The following is a 24,016-nucleotide window of genomic DNA, read 5'->3' as shown; positions in this document are numbered from 1 at the left end:
TTTCTTATTTTTTGCGAGTAAATTTTGAAAATAAATAAATTTTTCTCCTTCACTGATGTGCGCTGATGAGGCGGCACTGATGGGCACTGATAGGCTGCACTGATGGGCACTGATGAGGTGGTACTTATGGGCACTGATGAGGTGGCACTGATGAGGAGGTACTAATATGCCGCACTGATGAGCACTGATAGGCGGCACTGATGAGCACTGATAGGCGGCACTGCTGGGCACTGAGAGGTGGCACTGCTGGGCACTGACGGGCACTGAGAGGTGGCACTGACGGGCAGCACTGATGGGCGGCACTGATGGGCACTGACGGGCAGCACTGATGGGCACTGGCGGTGGCACTGATGAGCACTGATGGGCGGCACTGATGAGCAGCACCATCAGTGCCCACACTCAGTGCCCATAGTGCTGCCAGTCAGTGCTCATCAGTGCCTAGATGAGCAGGCACTGATGGGCACTGACTGGCAGCACTATGGGCACTGATTGTGTGCACTGATGGGGGGCACTGTGGGCATTGAAGGTGTGTTTGGTGTACCCCTGGTAATCAGGGCACTGGTGATCGGTGCCCTGATGACTTTTTTCTGTGTCCCCGGCGCTGTGCAGCTCTCCCTCCTTCCTCACACACAGGCTCTGTGTGAGGAAGGAGCGCCGGCGATGAGAGATGATCTCATATGTTTACATATGAGATCATCTCTCATTGGACGGCTTGATCACGTGGTGAATGGCTGCTGTGATTGGCCATTCACCACGATCTGTGATCGGCTGTGTCCAAGGGACACGGCCGACACAGATTCCCCCCGATGCGCGCTCGCGGGAGCGCGCGGGGGGCGTGTCACTGGGAGGCCGTTTAAAAACGGCCTCCCGAAAATTCGAGTCCGCATTGCAGCCGTATATAGGCTGTAGCGCGGACGGCAGGAGGTTAAGGTGCCGCACCCCCTGGATGAAATTCCGCACCAAAGAATGAGTAGCCAGTGGCCTCTGGAAGAAAATCGCCAATGCTGAAACCTGACCCTTGATAGTGCTCAAGGCCAGCTTCAGCTCAACCCCCCGTTGCAGGAAGGCCAATATCCGAGCCACCGAGTAAGAACGTGGAGGAACCCCGAGGGACTCACACCACGCGATACAAGACTTCTATGTGCGATAATAGATCTTTCTGGAAGTCGCTTTCCTTGCTTTAATCAGAGTAGGAATAACTGAAACAGACAAACCCCTGTCCTTCAGCACCTGGCTTTCAACAGCCAAACCGTCAAAGCCAGCGATCGTAAAGCAGGATGGAAGATCGGTCCCTGAAACGACAGATCCTCCCTGAGAGGAAGTCGCCAAGGAGCGTCTGCGACCAGCCTGACCACAACGGCATATCAGGCCTGATGAGGCCAATCCGGAGTCACAAGGATGACTGGAATTCCCTCCGCCTCTATCTTGTGAAGAAGTTTCGGTGACAACTTGAGAGGAGGAAAGGCATACAGCAGCTGGTACTGCCCCCACAGAGTATTCAGTGCATCTGCGGCGTCCGCCTGAGGATCGCGGGCGCGGGCTACAACCCTCTGCACCTTTCTGTTGCGCCGAGATGCCAACAGATCCACGTCCGGGGGTGCCCCAATGAAGGCACAACTGGTGAAACACCTCTGTCTGAAGAGACCATTCCCCTTGATCCAGGGTCTGACGGCTGAGAAAGTCCGCCTGTCAATTTTACACACCCAGAACGTAAACTGCAGAAAGAGCCGGAAAACAAACTGTTCCGCCCAAAACCTGCCGGCCACTTCCACGGCCGCCAGAACACTCTTGGTGTCCCCTTGATGATTGACAAAGGCCACGGCCGTGGCATTGTCCAACTGAATCCGAACCGAGCAGCCCTGAAGATGCTCGGTCCGGTGAAGCAGGCAAAACCTGATTGCTTTCAGTTCCAACACATTTATCGATAACCTGGATACTTTCGGAAAAAAGGGCTTCCCCTGACTGAGCATCGGAGACCGAGGCCCCCAAACCAGAAACTACCTGGTCCGCTCGCTCAGCCGGATCCGACTGTCCAGGGAATCGGAATTTCAGTTCCATTTGAGAAGAATCTCCTTTTGGAGAGTCCGCGTATGACACTGAGCACAGAAGAGGAGGTCGTCCAGGTAGCCCAGGACCGATATGCCCCGCTGCCGCAACAACGCCAGGACTAGTGCCCAAACTTTTGTGAAGACCCGGAAAGCTGAAGCGAGACCTAAGGGTAACGCCACAAACTGATAATGGTCCGCTCCCACCGCAAAGCGCAGATACCGCTGGTGTCCTGCGTAAATGGGAACGTGAAGATAGGCACCCTCTATGGGCGCCCTTTGCATCCAGTGCTGCACTGCCACCAACAGAGCCATTAGGCGATTCGGGGACAGTCGCATATTGGAAGGGAAGAACCGCACCGGTAGAAGCGATCGCAACTCGATCTTGTGTTCCGACCGTATGACCTCGTGAACCCATTTGTTTTGAATACTGAAGGAACCGGCGAAGACATCCCCCCACCCTTGATCTGGGTGGGGGCGCACCTTCAGGCTGAAGCGGTCTTATCCACAGGTCTGGAAGGACCGGATTTCTGCTTACCAGACCAGGGTCTCTTGAAACCCCCCGGGGGGGCTTTGGAGGACTTTGCCTTATCGCCCGCCCCGGAGGAGCGAAAAAATTTCTTGTGAGCTGTAAAGGAAAGTCCCTGTCTGCGACGAGGTTCCTTACCTTTATTAGCCTGTGGTAGAAAGGTGCTCTTGCCCCCAGTGAGATCCTTAATAATCTCATCCAAGGTAGCACCAAACAGGCGATCCCCCTGAAAGGGGAGATCAGTCAATGCTTTTTTGGAAGCCTGATCCGCCGACCAGCACTTTTACCATAGCATGCGCCGGAGGACCACCGCCGAGATCGACACACGCCCCAGCAATGGGGCAGCGTCCAGTGCGGCGTCACAAACAAACTGTAGCCCCTGCACTATTTGCTCCAGCAACTCCGGCACGGCAGGAGGGAGACTTCTCCCCTCCAGGTCATGGCGTAATAGCTTGGCCCATTCCGTCAATGTCTGTGAAACCAGAGCAATGGTAAACACTGGCCTTAGGGCCGATCCTGCCAGGGAGAATATGGAACGGGACACAGATTACGCCCTACGGTCAACTGGATCCCGAAAGGACGGGGAATCCTCCACCGGGATAACTGTGGCTTTATTTAGTCTGGAAACCGGTGGATCCACCACAGGTGGCAGCGTTCATTTTTTAAGGAGGGACTCTTCAAACGGGTAGGGCCTAGCAATCCGTTTAGGCATCCCAGGGGGTCGTTTTGGATGGGCCCACTCGTCTTTAATATCATCAAAGCATTTGGGAAAGGGAAACACCTTTTCCACCTTAGAGGGCTTGCGAGTGCCAAAGGCAACTTCCATCTGAACTGCCTCCACTGGTGCAACCTCCAGTTTTAGGGTCTCCCGGACTGACCTAATCAGTGCGTCCACCAGTGCTTTGTCCTGCGCTATGGCAGAGGCAGGAAGATCATCCTCACTGTCAGAGGGACGCGGGACATCAACCCTAAAGGAGGAACCCGCGGCAGCAGCGACCGGCTCAGGATCAGAGTCTGAGGCATCAGACAAGACAGGGGTAGGAGGGGGTCGTTTTTTAGCCCCCCGTCCCTGACAGGCCACCTCCACCCGGGACACAAATGACTCCAGGACCGCTGAAAGCGAATCAATGGTGAGTGGAGAATCGGAGGGCCCTGCGGCCACCTCGAGGGGATCAGATGGGGACTCATGTGCAGCAGGGTCCATGGCAATGCCAGGGAAACCTGTCAGCAAAAAATGACAAAAAGAATCCCCCAGCGCTAAAGCGCCCCCAGTGGTCACGTGCTCGAGACCCCCGCAGAGAGAGAGAAGAGAGACCCCCAAAAGGCTCACCACTTGATGCACCAGAGTTCAAACCAGGACTGCTCTCAGCGCTGTCTATCTGACAGGAAGTCTTTTGTGGAGTGATTTTCCCAGGTCTAGGGAGGGGCCACGCCCTTGGTGATTACTACAGCTGCTCAGCTCTCAAGCAGGACGAGCTGGGTGTACCAAGATGGCCGCCTCCATGCAGAGCACATGTATGCTACAACAAAATGGCGGCCCCGCGCGGTCTGCGGAAAAATGGCGGCCCCGTGCGGTCCGCAATGCCAAAAAGGGGACCCCCGCGTGCCTACCCACGGATCGATCGGTGGATGGACCTGAAGGCACAGGTAGTAACCCCCCGCACGATTGTTTAGGGCAACACCGGCGGCGCACCCCACCGCCCCCATATGCGGTCTGTAACCCAGATTGAAGGAGGGGGCAGATAGGCGGGGGGTGCATAACAGGACAGAGGGGAACCCGGGATCATGAGGGTCCGACAATCCCAGGGAGGGGCCCGCGTCCACCCCAAAACCCGTCAGGGGGAGAGGGGGAAACATTCTCCTCACCATACCGGAACAGGCTGGCGCCAACTCCTGACAAAACCCCTCTCCACCGAGGTGGGGGGGCTGTCGGCCAACACGGACGCCGTGACTCAGATTCAGACTGGTCGTAGGCGACCTGGCAAGACGTTTAACTCTCGGGCCAGTCCCCGTCCAGCGGGACTATGTCGCAGCCGACCCAGTGCGGAGCTAGGGCCTGCACGCGCTCGTAGGCCGGCTGGGGTGACCACCGGATCTCAACATCCAGCCCATCGCCCAGATCCAGCATAATTGCTTGAAGATCTCACAGGAACAAACTGGAGAAAAAAAGCTAACTAAAAAAGATTTATCTAAAAAAAAGCTTGCCAGGACCAGAGATCCCAGCAAGGAACTTAGGTCCTTACTCCTGACTAGACAGAAAAAAACCGACATCCTGTAGCAGGGAGAGAGAGGATATACCCTCTGGGACTGCCCATAAGGTGTGGCCAGAAATTTTTCCTGCCTAGTGTCCTACTCCTGTAGGGGGCAGTATATCCCTACTGATATTAATCAAGAAGTCTGCGTCTGTCAATGAGCGACAGAGAAAGTTAACTTTTTTGCCCTTCTAATTTTCCCGTTACTGCAGTCGAAAACGGACATTGGTTTGACCCTACTAACGATTAGAAAATCAAACACATTTCCTTAAAACAACATTTTTTTAATGAAAATCCATAAGTGTATGGCTAGCATTAGTCTGTAGGGTTCAATATTGAGTTTTCCCACCCTTTGCAGCTACAGTATCTCACATAAGTGGGTACACCCCTAACATTTTTCTAAATATTTTATTCTATCTTTTCATGTGACAACATTAAAGAAATGACACTTTGTTACAATGTAAAGTAGTGAGTGTACAACTTGCATAACAGTGTAAATTTGCTGTCCCCTCAGAATAAAGGCAACACACAGCCATTAATGTCTAAACTGCTGGCAACAAAAGTGAGTACACACCTAAGTTAAAATGCCCAAATTGGGCACAATTAGCCATTTTCCCTCCCCGGTGTCATGTGACTTGTTAGTGTTATAAGGTCTCAGGTGTGAATGGGGAGCAGTTGTGTTAAAGTTGGCGTTATCGCTCTCACTCTCTCATACTGGTCACTGGAAGTTCAACATGGCACCTCACGGCAAAGAACTCTCTGAGGATATGAAAAAAGAATTGTTGCTCTACATAAAGATGGTCTAAGCTAAAAGAAGATTGCCAAGACCCTGAAACTGAGCTGCAGCACCGTGGCCAAGATCACAGAGTTGTTTAGCAGTACAGGTTCCACTCAGAACAGGCCTCGCAATGGTCGATCAAAGCAGTAGAGTGCACGTGCTCAGCGTCCTATCCAGAGGTTGTCTTTGGAACATAGACTATGAGTGCTGCCAGCATTGGTACAGAGGTTTAAGGGGTGGGGGGGTCAGCCTGCCAGTGCTCAGACCATACGCCGCACACTGCATCAAATTAGTCTCTTTTAAAAATGATACACAAGAAAGCCCGTAAACAGTTTTCCGGAAGACAATCAGACTAAGGACAGTGATTACTGGAACAATGTCCTGTAGTCTGATAAGACCAAGATAAACTTATTTGGTTAAGATGGTGTCAAGCATGTGTGGCTGCAACCAGGTGAGGAGTACAAAGACAAGTGTGTCTTGCCTACAGTCAAGTATGGTGGTGGGAGTGTCATGGTCTGGGGCTGCATGAGTGCTGCCGGCAGTGGGGAGTTACAGTTCATTGAAGGAACCATGAATGCCAACATGTACTGTGACATACTGAAGCAGACCACGATGCCATTGCTCCAGAGACTGGGCCACAGGGCAGTATTCCAACATAACGACCCCAAACACACCTCCAAGACGACCACTGCCTTGCTGGGGGTAAAGGTGATGGCCAAGCATGTCTCCAGACTTAAACCCTATTGAGCATCTGTGGGGCATCCTCAAACGGAATGTGGAGAAGCGCAAGGTCTCGAACATCCACCAGCTCCGTGATGTCATCATGGAGGAGTGGAAGAGGACTCCAGTGGCAATCTGGTGAACTCCATGGTCAAGAGTGTTAAGGTAGTGCTGGAAAATAACGGTGGCCACACAAAATATTGACACTTTAGGCCCAATTTGGACATTTGGACTTAGAGGTGTACTCACTTTTGTTGCCAGCGGCTTAGACATTAATGGCTGTGTGTTGAGTTGTTTTGAGGGGGCAGCAAATTTACACTATTATACAAGCTGTACACTCACTACTTTAGATTGTAGCAAAGTGTCATTTCTTCAGTGTTGTCACATGAAAAGATATAATAAAATATTTACAAAAATGTGAGGGGTGTACTCACTTTTGTAAGATACTGTATATATTTAGTGGTCTCCCCAGGCATACAGAAAGAAGTAATGCTGGCCATTTGGACAGTTCGTTAGTTTTTCGGCCAGTTAGGGGGCACAATCAGAAAATCGGTTTTAACTTTTCAGAGCCAAAAAATCGAACGAACAGTTTGGAAAATTCTGCCGAACGAACAATAAATTGAAAGGTCAACGGAAAATAAATTGAAAGGTTAATGTTTTTCTCGCATGAACTGTTTGCACTAGGCATATGTGACAAACTGAACAAAAAACGGATTCATTTATGTCCATTGAACGATTTATCGTTCGAAATTCGGCCATTACATGATGGCACGATCGTCTGCTCTAACGGCTGATTTTTCGTTTTTCGAAAATGAGTTTGAACGATTTTTCGGCTAGAGTATGGCCAGCTTTAGAGTGTCATCAAAGCACAACAAGGGGGCTTCACTTTGGCAGTGCTGTTACTTTGGTCACATTAACCTGAAAAGCTCAATTAAGGTCACCTGCTGCTGCTCCGTAAATATTTTGTTCCCTTTTCCGCTCCTATAATTATTTTATCCAATCCCAAAGTTCTCACACTGCTTTGTTTCTTTGACAAAATATTTGTAGTATTTACTTTTTCTTTTTTCTAATAGCAAAAGTAGCATGTGTCAAGTCAAGGGATATGCACTGGGCGTTGGTTGCACATCGCGATCAGAGAGACATTAACCTGTCCTCTTTACGTATGTTGATTGTGGCTGATGGAGCAAATCCTTGTAAGTACATTTCTTAGGCTGCTGTTGTAATCCAGAGGAAAGATGTATATATGTGCTGCAATACTGTGAAATTTGATTTAACGTATTCATTAATAATTTGATTTTTGTTTACCGTGACCAGACCGGTAAAAAATTATTCGAATTTATTGTTGTGTTTTTTTTTTTTTTTGAGTGTTTCTTTTGCATATTTTAAAGATTTCCTTTAAAGGAAACCTATCCAGGGAATATTCTGGTTGCTAATGATGAGAATCTGCTGGAAATATTAATTGTATGGATGCCATGCTGATCCCCTGGCTTTAATTCATAATCACTGACTAGAACTAGAAAGTTAGCATAATATAAAAAACCCCTCATCGTTATTCTTGTTCCAGGGTAGCTATTACCTATTACCTAAAAGTGACAAAAAGGCAACTCAAGTTTCAGAGATTAGCAATGGTAGTCTACATATTTCTCTGAGTTTTCCTTTAATGTTCTTTTTAGAGAAGATACGTGTCTTATTTATTAAAGTGCTTGGAACTTTGGCGTACATGACAAAGACATATACAAAGGAGTACAAATACAATTGTGTCTTGCCTACAGTCAAGCATGGTGGTGGGAGTGTCATGGTCAGGGGATGCATGAGTGCTCCTGGCACTGGGGAGCTAAGTATATTGAGGGAACCAACATGTACTGTGACATACTGAAGCAGAGCATGATCCCCTCCCTTCGGAGACTGGGCCACAGGGCAGTATTCTAACATGATAACAACCCCAAACACACCTCCAAGACGATCACTGCCTTGCTAAAGAAGCCGAGGGTAAAGGTGATGAACTGGCCAAGCATGTCTCCAGACCTAAACCCTATTGAGCATCTGTGGGGCATCCTCAAACGGAAGGTGGAGGAGCGCAAGGTCTCTAACATCCACCTGCTCCGTGATGTCGTCCTGGAGAAGTGAAGGACGACTCCAGTGGCAACCTGTGACGCTCAGGTGAACTCCTTGCCCAAGAGGGTTACGGTAATGCTGGAAAATATTGGTGGCCCCACAAAATATTGACACTTTGGGCCCAATTTGGACATATTCACTTAGGGGTGTACTCACTTTTGTTGCCAACGGTTTAAACATTAATGGCTGTGTGTTGAGTTATTTTGAGGGGACAGCAGATGTACACGGTTATACAAGCTGTACACTCACTACTTTACATTATAGCAAAGTGTAATTTGTTCATTGTTGTCCCATGAAAAGGTATAATAAAATATTTACAAAAATTTTAGGGGTGTAGTCACTTTTGTGAGATTCTGTATAACATCTTCAACTCTTCTGGGAAGAATGTCCACAAAGTTTAGGAGTGTGTCTATAGGAATGTTTGACCATTCTTCTAGAACCGCATTTGTGAGCACTGATTTTAGGCGAGAAGGCCTGGCTCGCAGTCTCCACTCTAATTCATCCCAAAGGTGTTCTATCGGGTTGAGGTCAGGACTCTGTGCAAGACCATTCAAGTTCCTCCATCCCAAACCCGCTTATCCATGTCTTTATGGACCTTGCTTTGTGCACTGCCCAAATCATTTGGTGGAGGGTGGATTATAGTGTGGGTTTTTATTTTCTAGGGGTTGGGCTTGGCCCCTTAGTTCCAGTGAAGGGAACTTTTTAAAGTGGTAGTATACTCCGCTGTATGACTTTTACCTACAGGTAAGCCTATAATAAGGCTTACCTGTAGGTACAATTAATATCTCCTAAACCTGCACGGTTTAGGACATATTCAACCTGCATGCCGCCGCTGACGTCTGCGGCGCATGTGCTCTTGCCAGAGTTCCTTGCCAGATCTTGCCGGAAAGTGAAACTCACGAGCGCATGCCACTCACAGCGCCGGAGCCGCCGAACCAGGAAGAGACGCAGAGGGAGCATGTCAGCTCCCTCAGCATTGTCCAGACGACCATGCCCGGGGCTTCGTTCTAAGGTATTTCATAATGAGCTAGTATGCAATGCATACTAGCTCATTATGCCTTTCTCCTGCAGGGTTTTTTTTTTTCTGAGTATACAACCGATTTAAGGCATCCTGGTTCAACGTGATTGTGCATCAGTGCACAAATCAAGATCCATAAAGACATGGATGAGCGAGTTTGGGGTGGAGGAACTTGACTGGCCTGCACAAAGTCCTGTCCTCAACCGGATTGAACACCTTTGGGATGAATTAGAGCGGAGACTTTGAGTCGGGCCTTCTCGTGCAACATTTTGCAATTTTTCCATTGCTTTTTTATTTTTCCCTTACAGCTTTCAGAGTTTGGTAAAGACCCCCCCCCCCCCCCAACTATATATTTTCTGAAAGCACATGACCTGTAAAATCAAAAGAAAGTGCTACTGATTTTAACATCCTGCGATATTTGTGCAAATGTTTATCAAAACCATATATTCGCTAAAAATTCTCTAAAATAATTTTTAGCAGATATAAACACATCAAATTTTACAAAATTCCTGCTAAATTCCTACTAAATATAAAATCTTAACCTGTATTGAGTTATTAAGTAATTTTTAAATTACGCCTTTTTGCAAAATGGTGAAAACTGAACATACGCAAAAATGTAAAAAAACACATTTCTCTAAAAATCTAAATGTTAGCATTGTTCCCTTACAGCTTTCACAGTTTGTTAAAGACTCCCCAAAATATATATTGTATGGAAGCATATGACCAATAGAAAAAAAAGAAGGTGCAACTGATTTTTAAGGCCTCACAATATTTGCAAAAATGTTTAACCAAAGCAATATTTTTGCACAAAATGCACTAAAATCATTATTAGCAGATACAAAACACATCATTTTTTTTTCAATATGCCTGCTAAATATAAAAGTTCAACTTGTATTAACCACTTTACGTCCGCTCACATTGCTGCTACTGCAGCAATGTGGCTCGTTATCGTCCAGCGACGTAGACCTACTTCGCTGGACTCCTCCCCTTGACGATCGCCGCTGCTCTTCCCTGATCGTCGGGGAATCGAGTGTGGAGCTCCGACCGCTTGTGTAAACGCTCTGCCTGCATCCATGGACACTAACAGTGTGGCTTGGCCCCACCCCTTGATCTTCGTCACAGGATTTGCCTAACAGCAGGAGCCAATGGGGGAGATCTGCCACAGATGGTCACAGCCCTGGATTGAGATCAGGCTCAGGTAAGTATGGTGGGGGCATATTTCTACCTAAACATTTTTTTACCTTAATGCAAGGTAGGCTTTAGAAACACTTTAAACCTGCTCCCACCCCCCTTCTAAATCCTATTGTAACTACCCTGTGAATGGAAAATGTATATACTTACCTATTCTAAAAGGACGTTATGTGAGCTCCCCAGCAGCCGGCTTCAGGGCCAGTTCACACTACCCCTCCGTGAAATTGCAGAGTAGCTGGAGCGATCCACTGCTCCGGTCGCTCTGCGTTGCCTCTGCAGAGGGGCAGTGTGATGCCTGATTATATGCATCGCTTTCCTTTTTTTGTACTAATTTTATTTGAATTGTACAAAACATACACTTCATTCACTGCATTGTGATTCGGGCCAGTGTGCTGCAATAAAATGCAGCATGTCTGCAGCGCAGTGCTAGGCTATATTGCAATGTGAATGGGACACATAAGAAACACCCTGCAGTGACAGACAACGCAGTAAAATGTCTGAAACTGCATAAAGTGGGAATTGGCCCTTAGAGGCGATGAGAGATTGACAACAATGGCAGAAGCACTGCTAAGACATGGTTAAGGGTAGTTTTTATTCTGTTACAATGCTATTTTAGAGCAACTGAGAGGGAATTTGTGAATGAAGCTGCCCCAAGTATATTCAATCTGTTTTAGATCTGCTTTACTGCCTGTTCAGAGTTTCTAAGCTGTGCAGCCTAAATAAATGCCCCCCGTAGACTTGCATTGTGGGAAAATGCCGTACAGCACAACCACTGCGCAGCAATGGCGAGAACGATACAGACCACCTCCTTCTACCTATGTAATGAACAAATATGGCCACCTACATAGACAAATACAATCTATTCACTTAAACATTTGTAGAACATTAAAATGTATTGGCAAGAATTATTTTTATGTAAGAAAGATTATTCCAATGACTAGGTTAGAATCAAGTATAAAATGTATAAAAATGGAAAATCCAGCTGTAAGCATTTATCTGCCCAATTTATATCCTGGCATGACTGTGAATTTGCTTATTTCCTGTTTGAGTATAATAGATTTTACTAGTCTGTGTATACTTACTTCAATGTGTGGAAGAAATATGTACAGTATAATTCGTACATTGCACTACTGTTTTCATGTTTCAATGTAAAATTCCGGCTGCGTAAACACTATGCTGGCAGAGTCTACAATTGCTAGCTGAATTTTGCATATATACATACATTCAGGCATAACGAATATGGATTACAAGTTTTGAATTGATATTTATTCACATCAAATGTGTGTCATTTTCATATAAAATGTTTGCTCTACCAATGAACATTTAATGACACTGAGCACCAGTGACACTGCTTGCAAGGCATGTTGAGTTTTCCAATAGCTCTGTCTTAATGCTTTTGTACACTGAGAATCAAAGGGCAATTACAATGGTTTGACGACGTGAATTTTTTAGGCTTTATATATCTGTCTGTGTGTGTGTGTGTGCGCACAGGCATTGGGTGAGAGGTGGGGGTTGTAAAGGTGCATTGGTGAAAGTGGGAGAGGAATTGTGCACAGGCACAGGGCCACACTGGTGAGAGTGTAGGTGAAGTATCCATAGGTGCAGTGGTCGAAGAGGGAGTGCAAGTGTGTGGGGAAGGGGGGGGTGCATGCATGATGGTGGTGGGGATGGGGGGTGAAGCACGTAGTGTGGTGAAAGAAGGGGCTTTGCAGGCATGGTATATGCTGAGAGAACGGAAGCTGCAGGTACAATAGATGCTGAGAAAGGGGCAGCTGCAGGTGCAGTGTATGCTGAAAGAAGGGGAGTATAAGTGCATTGAGTGGTGAGAAAACAGAGGCTGCAGGCATGGTGAGTGCTAAGATAAAGCGGGTGCAACACGATAATTGGTGAGGGAAGGGGGTGCAGGCACATTGGATGCTGAGAAAAGAAGGGCTGCAGGTGTGGTAGATTTTAACAGAAACAGAGGTGCAAAGAATGGGGAGCTGCAGATGCGGTTCAGGAGGGGGGGTCGATAGACAGTAGAGGTCTGCCTTGAAGTAAGGGGGAGGTTGGATGACAGTGGGAAGGGGGCTGGCTAACACTGCAGTAAGATGGTTATGTCATAGTGGTGGGGCTGGCTGACATTATAGGATTTTGGGGGGGGGGGGGTAAAGGTCATTAGTGTGCACTAAGCAGCAGTTACAGGGAGGCTTACCCGGCAGCCTGGATGCCGGTATGAGTAGAACCTCCTTTGCTCAGAACCCACCCCTTTCCCTGGTAGAGTATCTGCAGGAAATGAGGGGTGGCAAGGGAGTCACCGCTCCAACTCATTCACTTTTGTGTGTAATATTTATGTTGAGCTATTGAGTTCTGTTAACATGATTTTACAACAAAGGAAAATAAATAAGCAATTGCACTGACTAGAACACAACCGTCAGTTAACAGGCCACATGAGGGTGGTAGAGAATGCCAAGTAAAGTGGATGAAGCTACTCTTAGTTTAGGAGGCTTCCTATGGTTTGATAAATGGGTGCTTCTGTCTGCCCTGAAACATGTAGCCACACCCCCTCCACTTCCTTTCATCATCACTCAGCCAAGAGAGGTGCTGTTCAGAGCTGCAGTCATCTTAAGTAAGGGAAACCGTCTGAAGCCTTGCGACTTCATGGCCAGTTTCCTACTGCACATGTGCGAGTCACTCTGCACTTTGTAAATGGTCCCGCAGTCTTCTGGGACCTGTGATGTGTCCCAGAAGGCTGCTGGGGCCAAACCTTCGGCCCAGATCACCACAACGCATGTGACCGGAAGAGGGTACCTGTCATAACCAGGTATCCGCTCCCCCCCCCCCAAAAAAGTGGCAGTAAGGGGGTGGGGGATTGGGGGGAAGATGCAAACAAGCAGAACGTCCCCCTTTGGTTGAAGTTCCGCTTTAGGAATTCAAAATGTGAAAACGTTTTGAAGCCCAGTTCATTAAGTGCTTGTTCACACCAGAACGTGGTGTGGGAAATCCGTGTTCCAGTCGCTTTTTCCCCACCACATTCAAAAGGCAGTGTGTGTGTGATCTGCTGCAGATGTCAATGTAAACCCAACTAAACCCTAAACACAGATCGCAAACACAGTGCCTTTGCCTCAATTGGTATAATGCAATCTGGTGCAGTGCATTTTTCAAAATTAGTAGTGCGTGTACTACTTTTGGTGCAATACAGTGTGATTTGAGCCTATTTAAATAAATGGGCTGAAAACCTCACCACACAGGAAAGCAAAACGCATGAAGTGGGAACGGTCCCTAAAGATTCCCAGCAGTCAACAGTAAAATCCCATTCTCTTAATTTGACTTTACAAAAGGTAATAACTGCGGGGGATGATATAATGGAGGTGACCAAGGTACAGATTTTAGGTGGCTTCCTCCAAGGCTATAAAGCTTGTATAAATCAAAAGTAGATCATTTATAAAACCATGTATAAAGGCGGGGCAACCAGTTTTCATGTTTTTTTGATTAATAAAAGACCACAAATCGATGCAATGTAGTACATACCTGGAGGTTGAGGCAGATATGCTCCTATTAACTTTGATCTCTTCTTCTCATAACCTTTCTGTGTGATATCACCTGCAAAATACAAAAAAGAAATGCATTATTTGTATAGCATTATTTAAACTACACCCATTACAAAGAGTAACCCGTACTAGGGAGTCGATCTATAGACAGATTTGGTCCGAGTTCTAGTAAACAGGGCTCTTGCAAAGGGCCATATTTAAGACATATAAAGAAAATGACGGCTGTAGTTAAGATGCTCAGAAGCCACTGCTGCAGCATATTTTGGCCCATAGACATGTATTACAACAAAAGCTAAACATGGCTTTTTCACACGTAAATGCTGTCATTCACTTTTACATGCATACGAGTGTATATTTCATTATGATCATACATGTGCAGTGACCACGCTTCTTAAAAAAATGAAATCAACCAAAAAGGGATATTCTAATGATAGGTGCAGCCTGGATGGTTGACTCAGAATCTGACTTCCTAGAACTCTTCAATAATCCAACAGTAAGATCTCTCTTCCATAATTCCTGACTTTGTATCAGTCCATCTGGGAGTATTGGATGTTCCTGCCCAGCCCTCAGTCTGTTGGTTTACCTTCAGCTTATAGAAAAAATGCTTTGGGATAGCCGGGAGGGAGCAGCCCACAGAAGCAGTTACAGGGAACACAGATGTTCCCAGACAAACCAATCATTCGAGCGAAGCACCAGACTTTCTCGCCTTGGCCTGCATCTAAATATCTAAGGTAAAATACTCATCCAGATCGATGACGACTGCTTCTCTACAATTTATATTCTAAAGTAACACCAATCTTCCATTAGCACAAAGGGAGAGGAACAAGTCATGAGCCAAGTGACCTGTCAGCATACCATAAACCTTTAAAATTGTTCCCAGCACCACAATCATAAAAAACTTTACATACAAAACACAGTAACTAAAGACTTTCCTTCAGTGGTTGCTTCCAAATACAAACTACATGAAAAAAAAAAAAATACCACTGAACTATTTTTAGACAGACATGATTGAAATTGTCATTCACAAACCGGTTTGTTGTTGATATGCTTAGAACAGAGAAGAGATTATGACAAAATCTTTGTGAGTAAACAAATCAAGTTGCTCTTGTTGGCAATGAACAGCGAAGACGGCGGTTTTGTGGGATAAACCTACAAATATAACCCAAGAAACGGGCATCAACCATCTTTACAACACATGGACTTATTTCATATGGCAGTACAAAGCACAATGGCATTCAAAGTCAACCCCCAGAAGACAGGAAAACAAAGTACCCTTCAAAGAGGAAGGCGGGAAATATGTCAATATAGTCCATGTACTGCTAGGGACCAGTGCTGTGGATATAAGTTGCCAGGGAGGATCAACAGTTCAGAGAATTAAAGTGGATGTAAACCCCATTCATGAATTTCTACCACATATATCTATAGTGTTTACTTATCTCCCTCCAAAGCCCTAAGTCCCGTGTCTTCCTGCTGCTTCCTTCCTCTGTTTTAGCATGATAACTTCTGACAAGTTCTCCAACACAGGAAATAAAAGCAGCTGGGAATTTGTGTCAGGGTGGACGCATAGAGATAGATCAGAGAGATGGTCTATTCACAGCACAGTTCTGCATTTTTCTTCATTCCTCTGCCTATCTGAGGGGGGTTGGGGGAGTGTGACTTTCCTCCAATCAGCTGTCACACAGTGTATGCCAAGACTCCACACCCAGTGCTGGAACAGGAAGAAAACATTCTAACACGATGTTTACTTTCTAAACAGTGTAGAAAGCTGAAGACAGCAGATATACAAATAAAACTTATGTAGGGAGATTTCTTTTTATCTCTGCTTGTCATCTGAGGCTGTTCACTTTATATATATATATATATATATATATATATATATATATATATATATGGATATATGTGAGGGTTTACATCCACTTTCACTTTTTAATCTTCACCTCCTAGTTCTGAGTGATACTTGTCCAAGCCTGGTGCAAATCATTCAAAACCACCTGAAAGGGCACGCAATAGCACTTGAAAGGGCATGCGGAATTCATTTCCACCCCACTTTTATCTATGGAAGCCAAGGAACATTGCTGTTGAAAGATGTTTAAAAATAACAAAATTACACAGTGTACAGTCAGCAACCGTGACATCTTAGACCAGCCATACAATGAGCAAATTTTTTTCTTTCTAAGAAATTAGCTGGATTCCCCCTTCAACACAGACCCTGTTGATGTGGGAATTTCTCCTGCCGGGCTGTTGTCTTCTCCCAGGGGGTGAAGCGAGAGGACAATGATTATTGTTAGTGGCTATAGCAGGTAAAACCCAGCATGCTGGTTGTACCCAAATTGATCAACTTGATACATTCAGCCTGCCCATGCATGGTTCAAATCTCGGTTGCTTCAGCAGGAACCAGCCGAGATTCAAGCCATGTATAGACTGCCAACATTAAATGTCACAAAACGGAAATTATGCGCCATTTTCAAATATTCAACAATTGCTTTAGGTTCCCCCTCCTCACATTTTTTATTTTTGGAGCTTCCCTGGTGACTGGCAGGCTAAAAGCAAGACAACCTGATGAACTGCTCATGCGGTTGTAGTTTAACCACACTGTTTTCCAAAGTATTTCGGCAACATTATACTGCAGAGAAATGTAAAAAAACAAACTGATTTTTTTTTTACTTTTGCAGCTGATCAGCAATATTTGGCATTATTTTCCAATTTCGTTAAATAATTACCACTGAAATATTTATACTGTTTTTGGGCTCTCTTCAGCCTGTTTTGGGAAACTACTTGCTACTTCTTAGGTCTCTTTCACATAAGCCTAGCCGCTGACTTCATGGTGAATTATTTAGTCACCAGCGGCTGGCCAAAAGTTAGCAGGCAATCAGGAGAAGATATGACACCTCCACCCTTTTTTCACACTGCGATCCCTCTTTACCAAGCCACATTGCAGTAGAACTATAGCCCCATCCATCTTTTTAGTGTGTGGTGGGAGTCAATATAGCCTGCTAAATGAAACATGCCCAATTTTCTGTGCTTCTCCATAAACTACAGCTTTGTGGCAATGGCAAAGTGTATGTCAATGTTCAGAGACCATTGCCTGGTTTTGACAAGCAGCTGAGGCGATTGAAAAATGTGCCTCATCCCCTTTTATTTTGCCAGTGCCCATGTGAAAGGGCCCTGGGAGAACCAATTCCACAAATGTTACTTTTGAGAAATTCAGAAGTGTATATCCACTCACAAAACATGTTCACTTAAAGTAGAGCAATAGACATCTGCCATGCTTGTCTCATTGTGGAGATTTCCCTTCACTTCCTGTTGCCGACTGACTCCCAATCATCACTGAGAGGGCTGACCGGAGTGTTCTGCTGGGGGGGGGGGGGCCATCCCCCTGTCAAAACACAATAGCTCAGTGGGGAAGATCGCTGTACTAACATTAGATTGTTAATGCAGCGGCTCCGACCTGAGCTGCTTTTTTTTTTTCGTTCGGCTTTACATGCATATGGTGGCCGGGTGACAGACAGGCTGTGATGCTGCCTTTCTGCTTTTGGCCTGTGCCTTACTGGTGATGGTCCACATGCTTTCTGCTGCATTACGTAAAGTGCCCCCCTGCTATGTATCCTGGGCTCCACGGGCCTGGGACCGGTATAGCGGGTGCCGCAGGGCAGATCTGGTTCCTGACCAGAAGCGAAGTGTATGACGTCACTTCCAGATCCAGTTTCCCTGGCCAGCAAGGCCTAGGAAAGAATGTTACATTCAGTGGACCACAGCGGAGACATCCACATATACGCACGTACAAACCTAAACGCACCCGTTGGAGCACCTACGCATAAAAAAAGTTGATTGCGATACACGTTACATATCGCCGCGCACAATCTGGCTCTTCACTTTTTTAGCTGGCTCCTAAATTCAAATCAAATTTCTCAAGCCCTGCTTAAAATATATCATCATCTACAGTACATAATATCATCAAAAGATTCAGAGAATCTGGAGAAACTTCTGTGGGCAAGGAACAAGGCCGAAATGCAACATTTGATGCCCATGATTTTTGGGACCTAAGCCGGCACTGCATTAAAAGCGGGCATGATTCCTAAATGTTTTGCAGGACAATTTCATGGGTCAGATGGTGAATGCACCGACAAGAAACAATGTGGTACTTGACCTACTGATTACCAACAATACAGACCTGCTCACGGATATAGAAATATGGGACAACTTAGGAAACAGTGACCATAGGTCAATAAGTTTCAGTATTAATTACAGTTATAGGAAAGACAAGGGTAATATAAGGACACTGAATTTCAAAAGAGCCAATTTCCCTAAACTGCGCTCGATGCTAGAAAATATCAAATGGGATAGAACCCTGGGAACAAAGAACACGGAGGAAAAATGGGAGTGCTTCAAGAGCATACTTAACAAGGGAATTGGCCAGTGCATTCCAAAGGGAAATAGATTTAAAAGAGCAAAACTAAACCCTGGGTGGCTAAACTCCAACATAAAAATGTATATTAGTGCTAAAGAAAAGGCCTTCAAAAAATACAAGACTGAGGGGTCATTGGCAGCATTTAAGCATTACAAAGTGTGCAATAAGAAATGTAAAAACGAAATCAGGGCGGCTAAAATAGAACACGAGAGACATATAGCGGAGGAGAGTAAAAAGAACCCCAAGAAGTTCTTTAAGTATATAAACAGTAGGAAAGCGAGGCCAGAACACATTGGCCCCATAAAAGATGATAAAGGAAATATGGCCACTGAGGACAGAGAAAAGGCGGAAGTGTTAAATAATTTCTTCTCTTCAGTCTTCACAAAAGAATCGGGGGGCTACACTAGCCCAGCTTGTAAGGCCGAACTAAATAATACACCCCAGGAAGTGCCGCCATGGCTAACAGAAGATAGACTTAGAGCTAAACTAGAGAAACTTAACATAAATAAATCCCCGGGACCGGATGGCTTTCACCCGAGGGTTCTTAATGAGCTCAGCCAGGTGATTGCCAGACCATTATTCTTGATCTTTAAGGATAGTTTACAGACGGGTATGGTGCCAGCTGATTGGAAAAAAGCCAACGTGGTACCAATATTTAAAAAGGGGCCGAGATATATCCCGGGTAACTATAGGCCGGTCAGCCTAACTTCAGTAGTCTGCAAAATTTTGGAGGGGATGTTAAGGGACCACATACAAGACTTTAGTAATGAAAACTGTATTATTAGTAGTAATCAGCATGGATTCATGAAAAATCGTTCGTGCCAAACCAATCTATTAACCTTCTACGATGAAGTGAGCTGCCACCTAGATAAAGGAAAGCCTGTGGATGTGGTGTATCTGGACTTTGCAAAGGCCTTTGACACCGTTCCCCACAAACGCTTACTGTACAAACTAAGGAAGGTAGGTATGGACCATAAGGTGAGTACCTGGATAGAGAACTGGCTCCAGGGGAGAGTACAGAGGGTGGTGATTAATGGGGAGTACTCGGATTGGGCGGGTGTGGAAAGTGGGGTCCCCCAGGGTTCTGTCCTGGGACCAATCCTGTTTAATTTATTCATAAATGATCTAGAGGAGGGGATATCTAGTACAATCTCAGTATTTGCAGATGATACTAAACTAAGCATGCCAATATCTTCTATGCAGCATGTGGAAACCTTGCAAGCGGACCTGAACAAAATAACGGGGTGGGCAACTACATGGCAGATGAGGTTTAATGTTGAAAAATGTAAAGTAATGCACTTGGGGGCCAGAAACCAGAAAGCAAGCTACTCACTAGGGGGGGAACCTCTGGGTGAGTCTAGGATGGAAAAGGACTTGGGGGTACTGGTAGACAACAAGCTTGGCAGTGGCATGCAATGCCAAGCCACTGCAAGCAAAGCCAACAAAATACTGGGATGTATAAAAAAGGGGATTCACTCCAGAAATAAAGAGATTATTCTCCCACTCTACAAGACTCTGGTCCGGCCACATCTGGAGTATGCTGTCCAGTTCTGGGCACCGGTCCTCAGGAAGGATGTGCTGGAACTGGAGAAAGTCCAGAGAAGGGCAACAAAAATGGTTAGGGGAATGGAGGACATCAGCTATGAGGAAAGACTACAAGCACTGAACTTGTTCTCTCTGGAGAAGAGACGATTGAGGGGGGATATGATATCAATGTACAAATACTGTACTGGTGACCCTAGCATAAGGAACAAACTATTCAAAGAAAGGAGATACAATAAGACACGTGGCCACTCACTAAAACTAGAGGAAAGGCGGTTTAACCTTAAAGTGCGTAAGGGGTTCTTCACTGTAAGAGCGGTAAGGATGTGGAATTCTCTTCCACAAGCAGTCGTATCAGCAGGGAGCATTGATAGTTTCAAAAAACTATTAGATGGACACCTTAAAGACCACAACATACAGGGGTATACAATGTACGGTTAAAAGCGGACACACACACACATCATAGGTTGAACTGGATGGACTGATGTCTTTTTTCAACCTCACTAACTATCTTACTATGTAACTATGGACATCACAGCATTGGCATCAGGAATACTCACAAAAATCACTGTCTGTGAACAGTTCTTCGTGCCATCCAAACATGCAAGGTAAAGCTCTATCATACAAAGAAAAAGCCATGTTTGAACATGAACCACCGTCATTTGTGTGCCAAAGCTGCTTTAAAATGTTATGTTGCAAAATGGACAACTGTTCTGTTGTCCGACAAATCAAAATTGGATATTCTTTTTGGCGCTGCATTCTCCAGGCTAAATTGGGGAGGGACGTTTCGGCTTGTTATCAGAGCTCAGTTCAAAAGCCTGCATATCTGATGGAATAGGGGTGCATTCGTGCATATGGAATCTGCAACTAGCACATCTGGAAAGGCACAATCAGTGCGGAACTATATATCCAGGTTTTACAGCAGCATATGCTAAAACGCATACTGCATCTATGACAACAGCACGGCTTCTTAGTAGAACATTTCAGGTGCTTAACTGACCTGCCTGCAGTCCAGACCTTTCACCAACTGAAAATATTTAGCACATCTTGAAGCAAAAAAAAGACGACAAAGTAGACCCAGGACTGGTCTCCTCAGCTCCCAGAAATTTACAGTGGGTTGTCAAAAGAAGAGGGCTGCTAGACCGTGGTAAACATGGCCCTATTTCTAACCCTTTTTTTTTTTCTTTTTTTTTTTTAACTTTGAAAGCCTTATTCAATTTGTCTGTTGAAAATGCACACTGACTAGTGGCTATGTTGATACAATGTTTTCTCAATCACCGATCTGGAACAACTATATGCAGATAAGTTCTGACTATTCATAGACTTCACAACTTCACAGCTGTTCTGAGCCACTACTTAAAGTATTGAGCCCAGAGACAGCCAAGGAAGTAGAAGTTTCAGAAGACTAGCAAATGGCAGCTTCCATGTTTTTTCTCTATACATATTCTTTGTAAATTAAAATATTGAAAATCTCTGACATAGATGCAGCAGAGACAACAGAAATCAAAGCAGACAGTTCTCACCACTAAAATCCTCAAAGGATTAAAAAAGTGGAGAGTATTCACATTGCACTAGCCTCCACAATCTGGTATATAGCATAAGCTGTAAGTAGACTGGCCCGCTAACCAAAACAGCTTAGAACCTTTCATAATTTATTGCAATTAGCATCATTACTTTCATCCAGTAGTCTATGAAATCACAACATTTCCCATTAGTATTACTGGATGTTGTCTTTCATGGGTCAGCATTCTACATATAGACAAATCTACGTCATTACAGGAGATAACATCCTCCTGAGGACTCCAGCTTATAGAACACATTTAGATCTAAATTAATCACTGTCATTGCCAAGGAACATTTAAAAAGCCCTCTAAGCCCTTCCAAGACAGTCTTGCGTGATGTAAGCATTGATCAATGCATTAAATAGCAGTTGAAGCTATACCATCCGGAAATACAGAAGACATGTAATCATTAACATTGCACAGAATGATGAAGGCAGAGCAGGCATCAAAGAGTGTGAATGATATTATTTGTGGACATTTTCAACGTGCATGGCCCATTCCTCCAAAAATTATATATATCTATACTGAACAAAATTATAAACGCATGAGCTGAACTTGACTACTTGAATTAGACTTTTTCTATTTACACAAAAAGGCCTATTTCTCTCAAATATTGTTAGTGAGCACTTCTACTTTGCCAAGATAATCCATCCACCTCACAGGTGTGGCATATCAAGATGCTGATTAGACAGCATGATTATTGCACAGGTGTGCCTTAGGCTGGGCACAATAAAAGGCCACTCTAAAATGTGGAGCAGAGAGGGGGGTTATATACCAAGCTGGAGAAAGCATGTGGGCGTAGCCAGGTGTTTTTTGTTCTGCCTAGTCCTACTCCTGGAGGAAGCAATATAACCCAGTAGTTATGATTTATGGAGTGCTGTTATCCGTCGGTGAACGAAAGAGAAAGCTTTATTTGTGGGGGAAAAATGATGCAAACTTGGTTTGGGCACAGTGTTGCATGACCACGCAATTACCAGTTAAAGCAACGTAGAGCCAAACTGCAAAAAGTGCTCTGGTCAGGAAGTGGTTAAACAACTCTTTAATTTCCTATCTGGTTTATATTTGGAGAGGTAAGACATCTGTTTTTTGAGCATTTAATATTGTGTTTGGAATTAGCCGGGCAGATTTACTTTTTTTCAAACAGCTAAAACATGCCCAGATATTTTTGGGGTGTAATTGTTTTGGGTCAATTTTATTTTAGTATATTTTAGTTGTTTTTCCTTTTGGTTTAAAGGTTTTAAAAACATCTTCCTTTGACTATAATAATTTTACTTATAAACATTTATTGCGTGTAAAGGACTCTAAGAGCCCCATGGGCTAGCTAAAAAGACAGCCGTCATTACCGTTGATGTTTGCTTAACTGCAACTTAGGGCTCCGCCGTTCAGAAAAAAAAGTGTCTCTACCATGAGTTATTCATGTGTGTGCAAATATCACCTTGTACTATTGAACTCTAAAAACAAAAGTGAAAAGATAAAAGAAGCTGCCTCAAAAGGGCAATACAAAATCTTAAATAGGCGAAATTAAAAAAATTAATTGTTAATGTCTTGACCATACTAAATAAAGAAAATATCCACAAAACCATTATACAACGGGCACTGCATTTACTTAGCAAGTGACTCTTCCAAGGATAAACTAGACAGAAGAAAAAGACTAACTACAAATGCTACAAACACAAAAAGTGAATATACTGCAGATTATCCAGGACAAACCCCATATACAATGCTGCTAGATGTATATTTAGCACCCTGAGATAAATGCATAAAGTGAAAATGTTTAAGCTGAAAATGGAGGCATTGAGCGGCGTGATCATTTTCATATCTTTCCCCTTTTGAATTAATCAATTTATTGAAGAGGTGATACATTTCCACTAAAGATGCTTATCTTAAGCTGAATACATAAAATGAATTTAATATAAAAGAGAATAAGGCTGCATATTGGAAATGATGCATGTTTCCATCAGAGTTTAATCCATTTTATTTGTTGTGGCAGGTCACAGTGAGACTGTCACATCGACCTGCTGCGACCAATAAGGTGGATTAGCGTCTGATGGATACTTCATCACTGAGCCAGTGCCCTGCGTCTAACTTTACTATTGATCTGAGGCTGCCATGGAAGCTGTGCACCTTTAGAATTTCATGATTTTAAGAAGAAAAACGTTGCTCATTTGAAGGTCATGAATAGGGCAAAGATAGCTCTACGTCAAAGACGCAATTGTAGAACTGAAGGTGGTTGAGTTTGCTAAGCATGCTTGTACTGAGAGATTAAACACATCTATTAAAGTATTACATTTGACAATCAGAGCTGTCGCTTCAATATTTTTCAGAG

At 44.7% G+C, this 24,016-nt stretch overlaps 1 protein-coding gene across 5 annotated transcripts in view; it reads right to left on the bottom strand.

Moving 5' to 3' along the window:
• Window positions 1–24,016, bottom strand: part of DIP2C (disco interacting protein 2 homolog C) — a 762,684-nt gene that overhangs the window by 373,795 nt on the left and 364,873 nt on the right. For all 5 annotated transcript variants that reach the window (XM_082258569.1, XM_082258570.1, XM_082258572.1 and 2 more), the window contains one exon: window positions 14,159–14,230. In XM_082258569.1, coding sequence (XP_082114695.1) covers window positions 14,159–14,230 — 72 coding nt within the window. The remainder of the gene's footprint in view (window positions 1–14,158; window positions 14,231–24,016) is intronic.

Source organism: Pelophylax lessonae (genome assembly GCF_965119305.1).
Source record: "Pelophylax lessonae genome assembly, chromosome: 5".
NCBI classification, from domain to species: domain Eukaryota; kingdom Metazoa; phylum Chordata; class Amphibia; order Anura; family Ranidae; genus Pelophylax; species Pelophylax lessonae.
The sequence above is the reverse complement of the archived record's forward strand: the minus strand, read 5'-3'. Positions and strand labels throughout refer to the sequence as shown.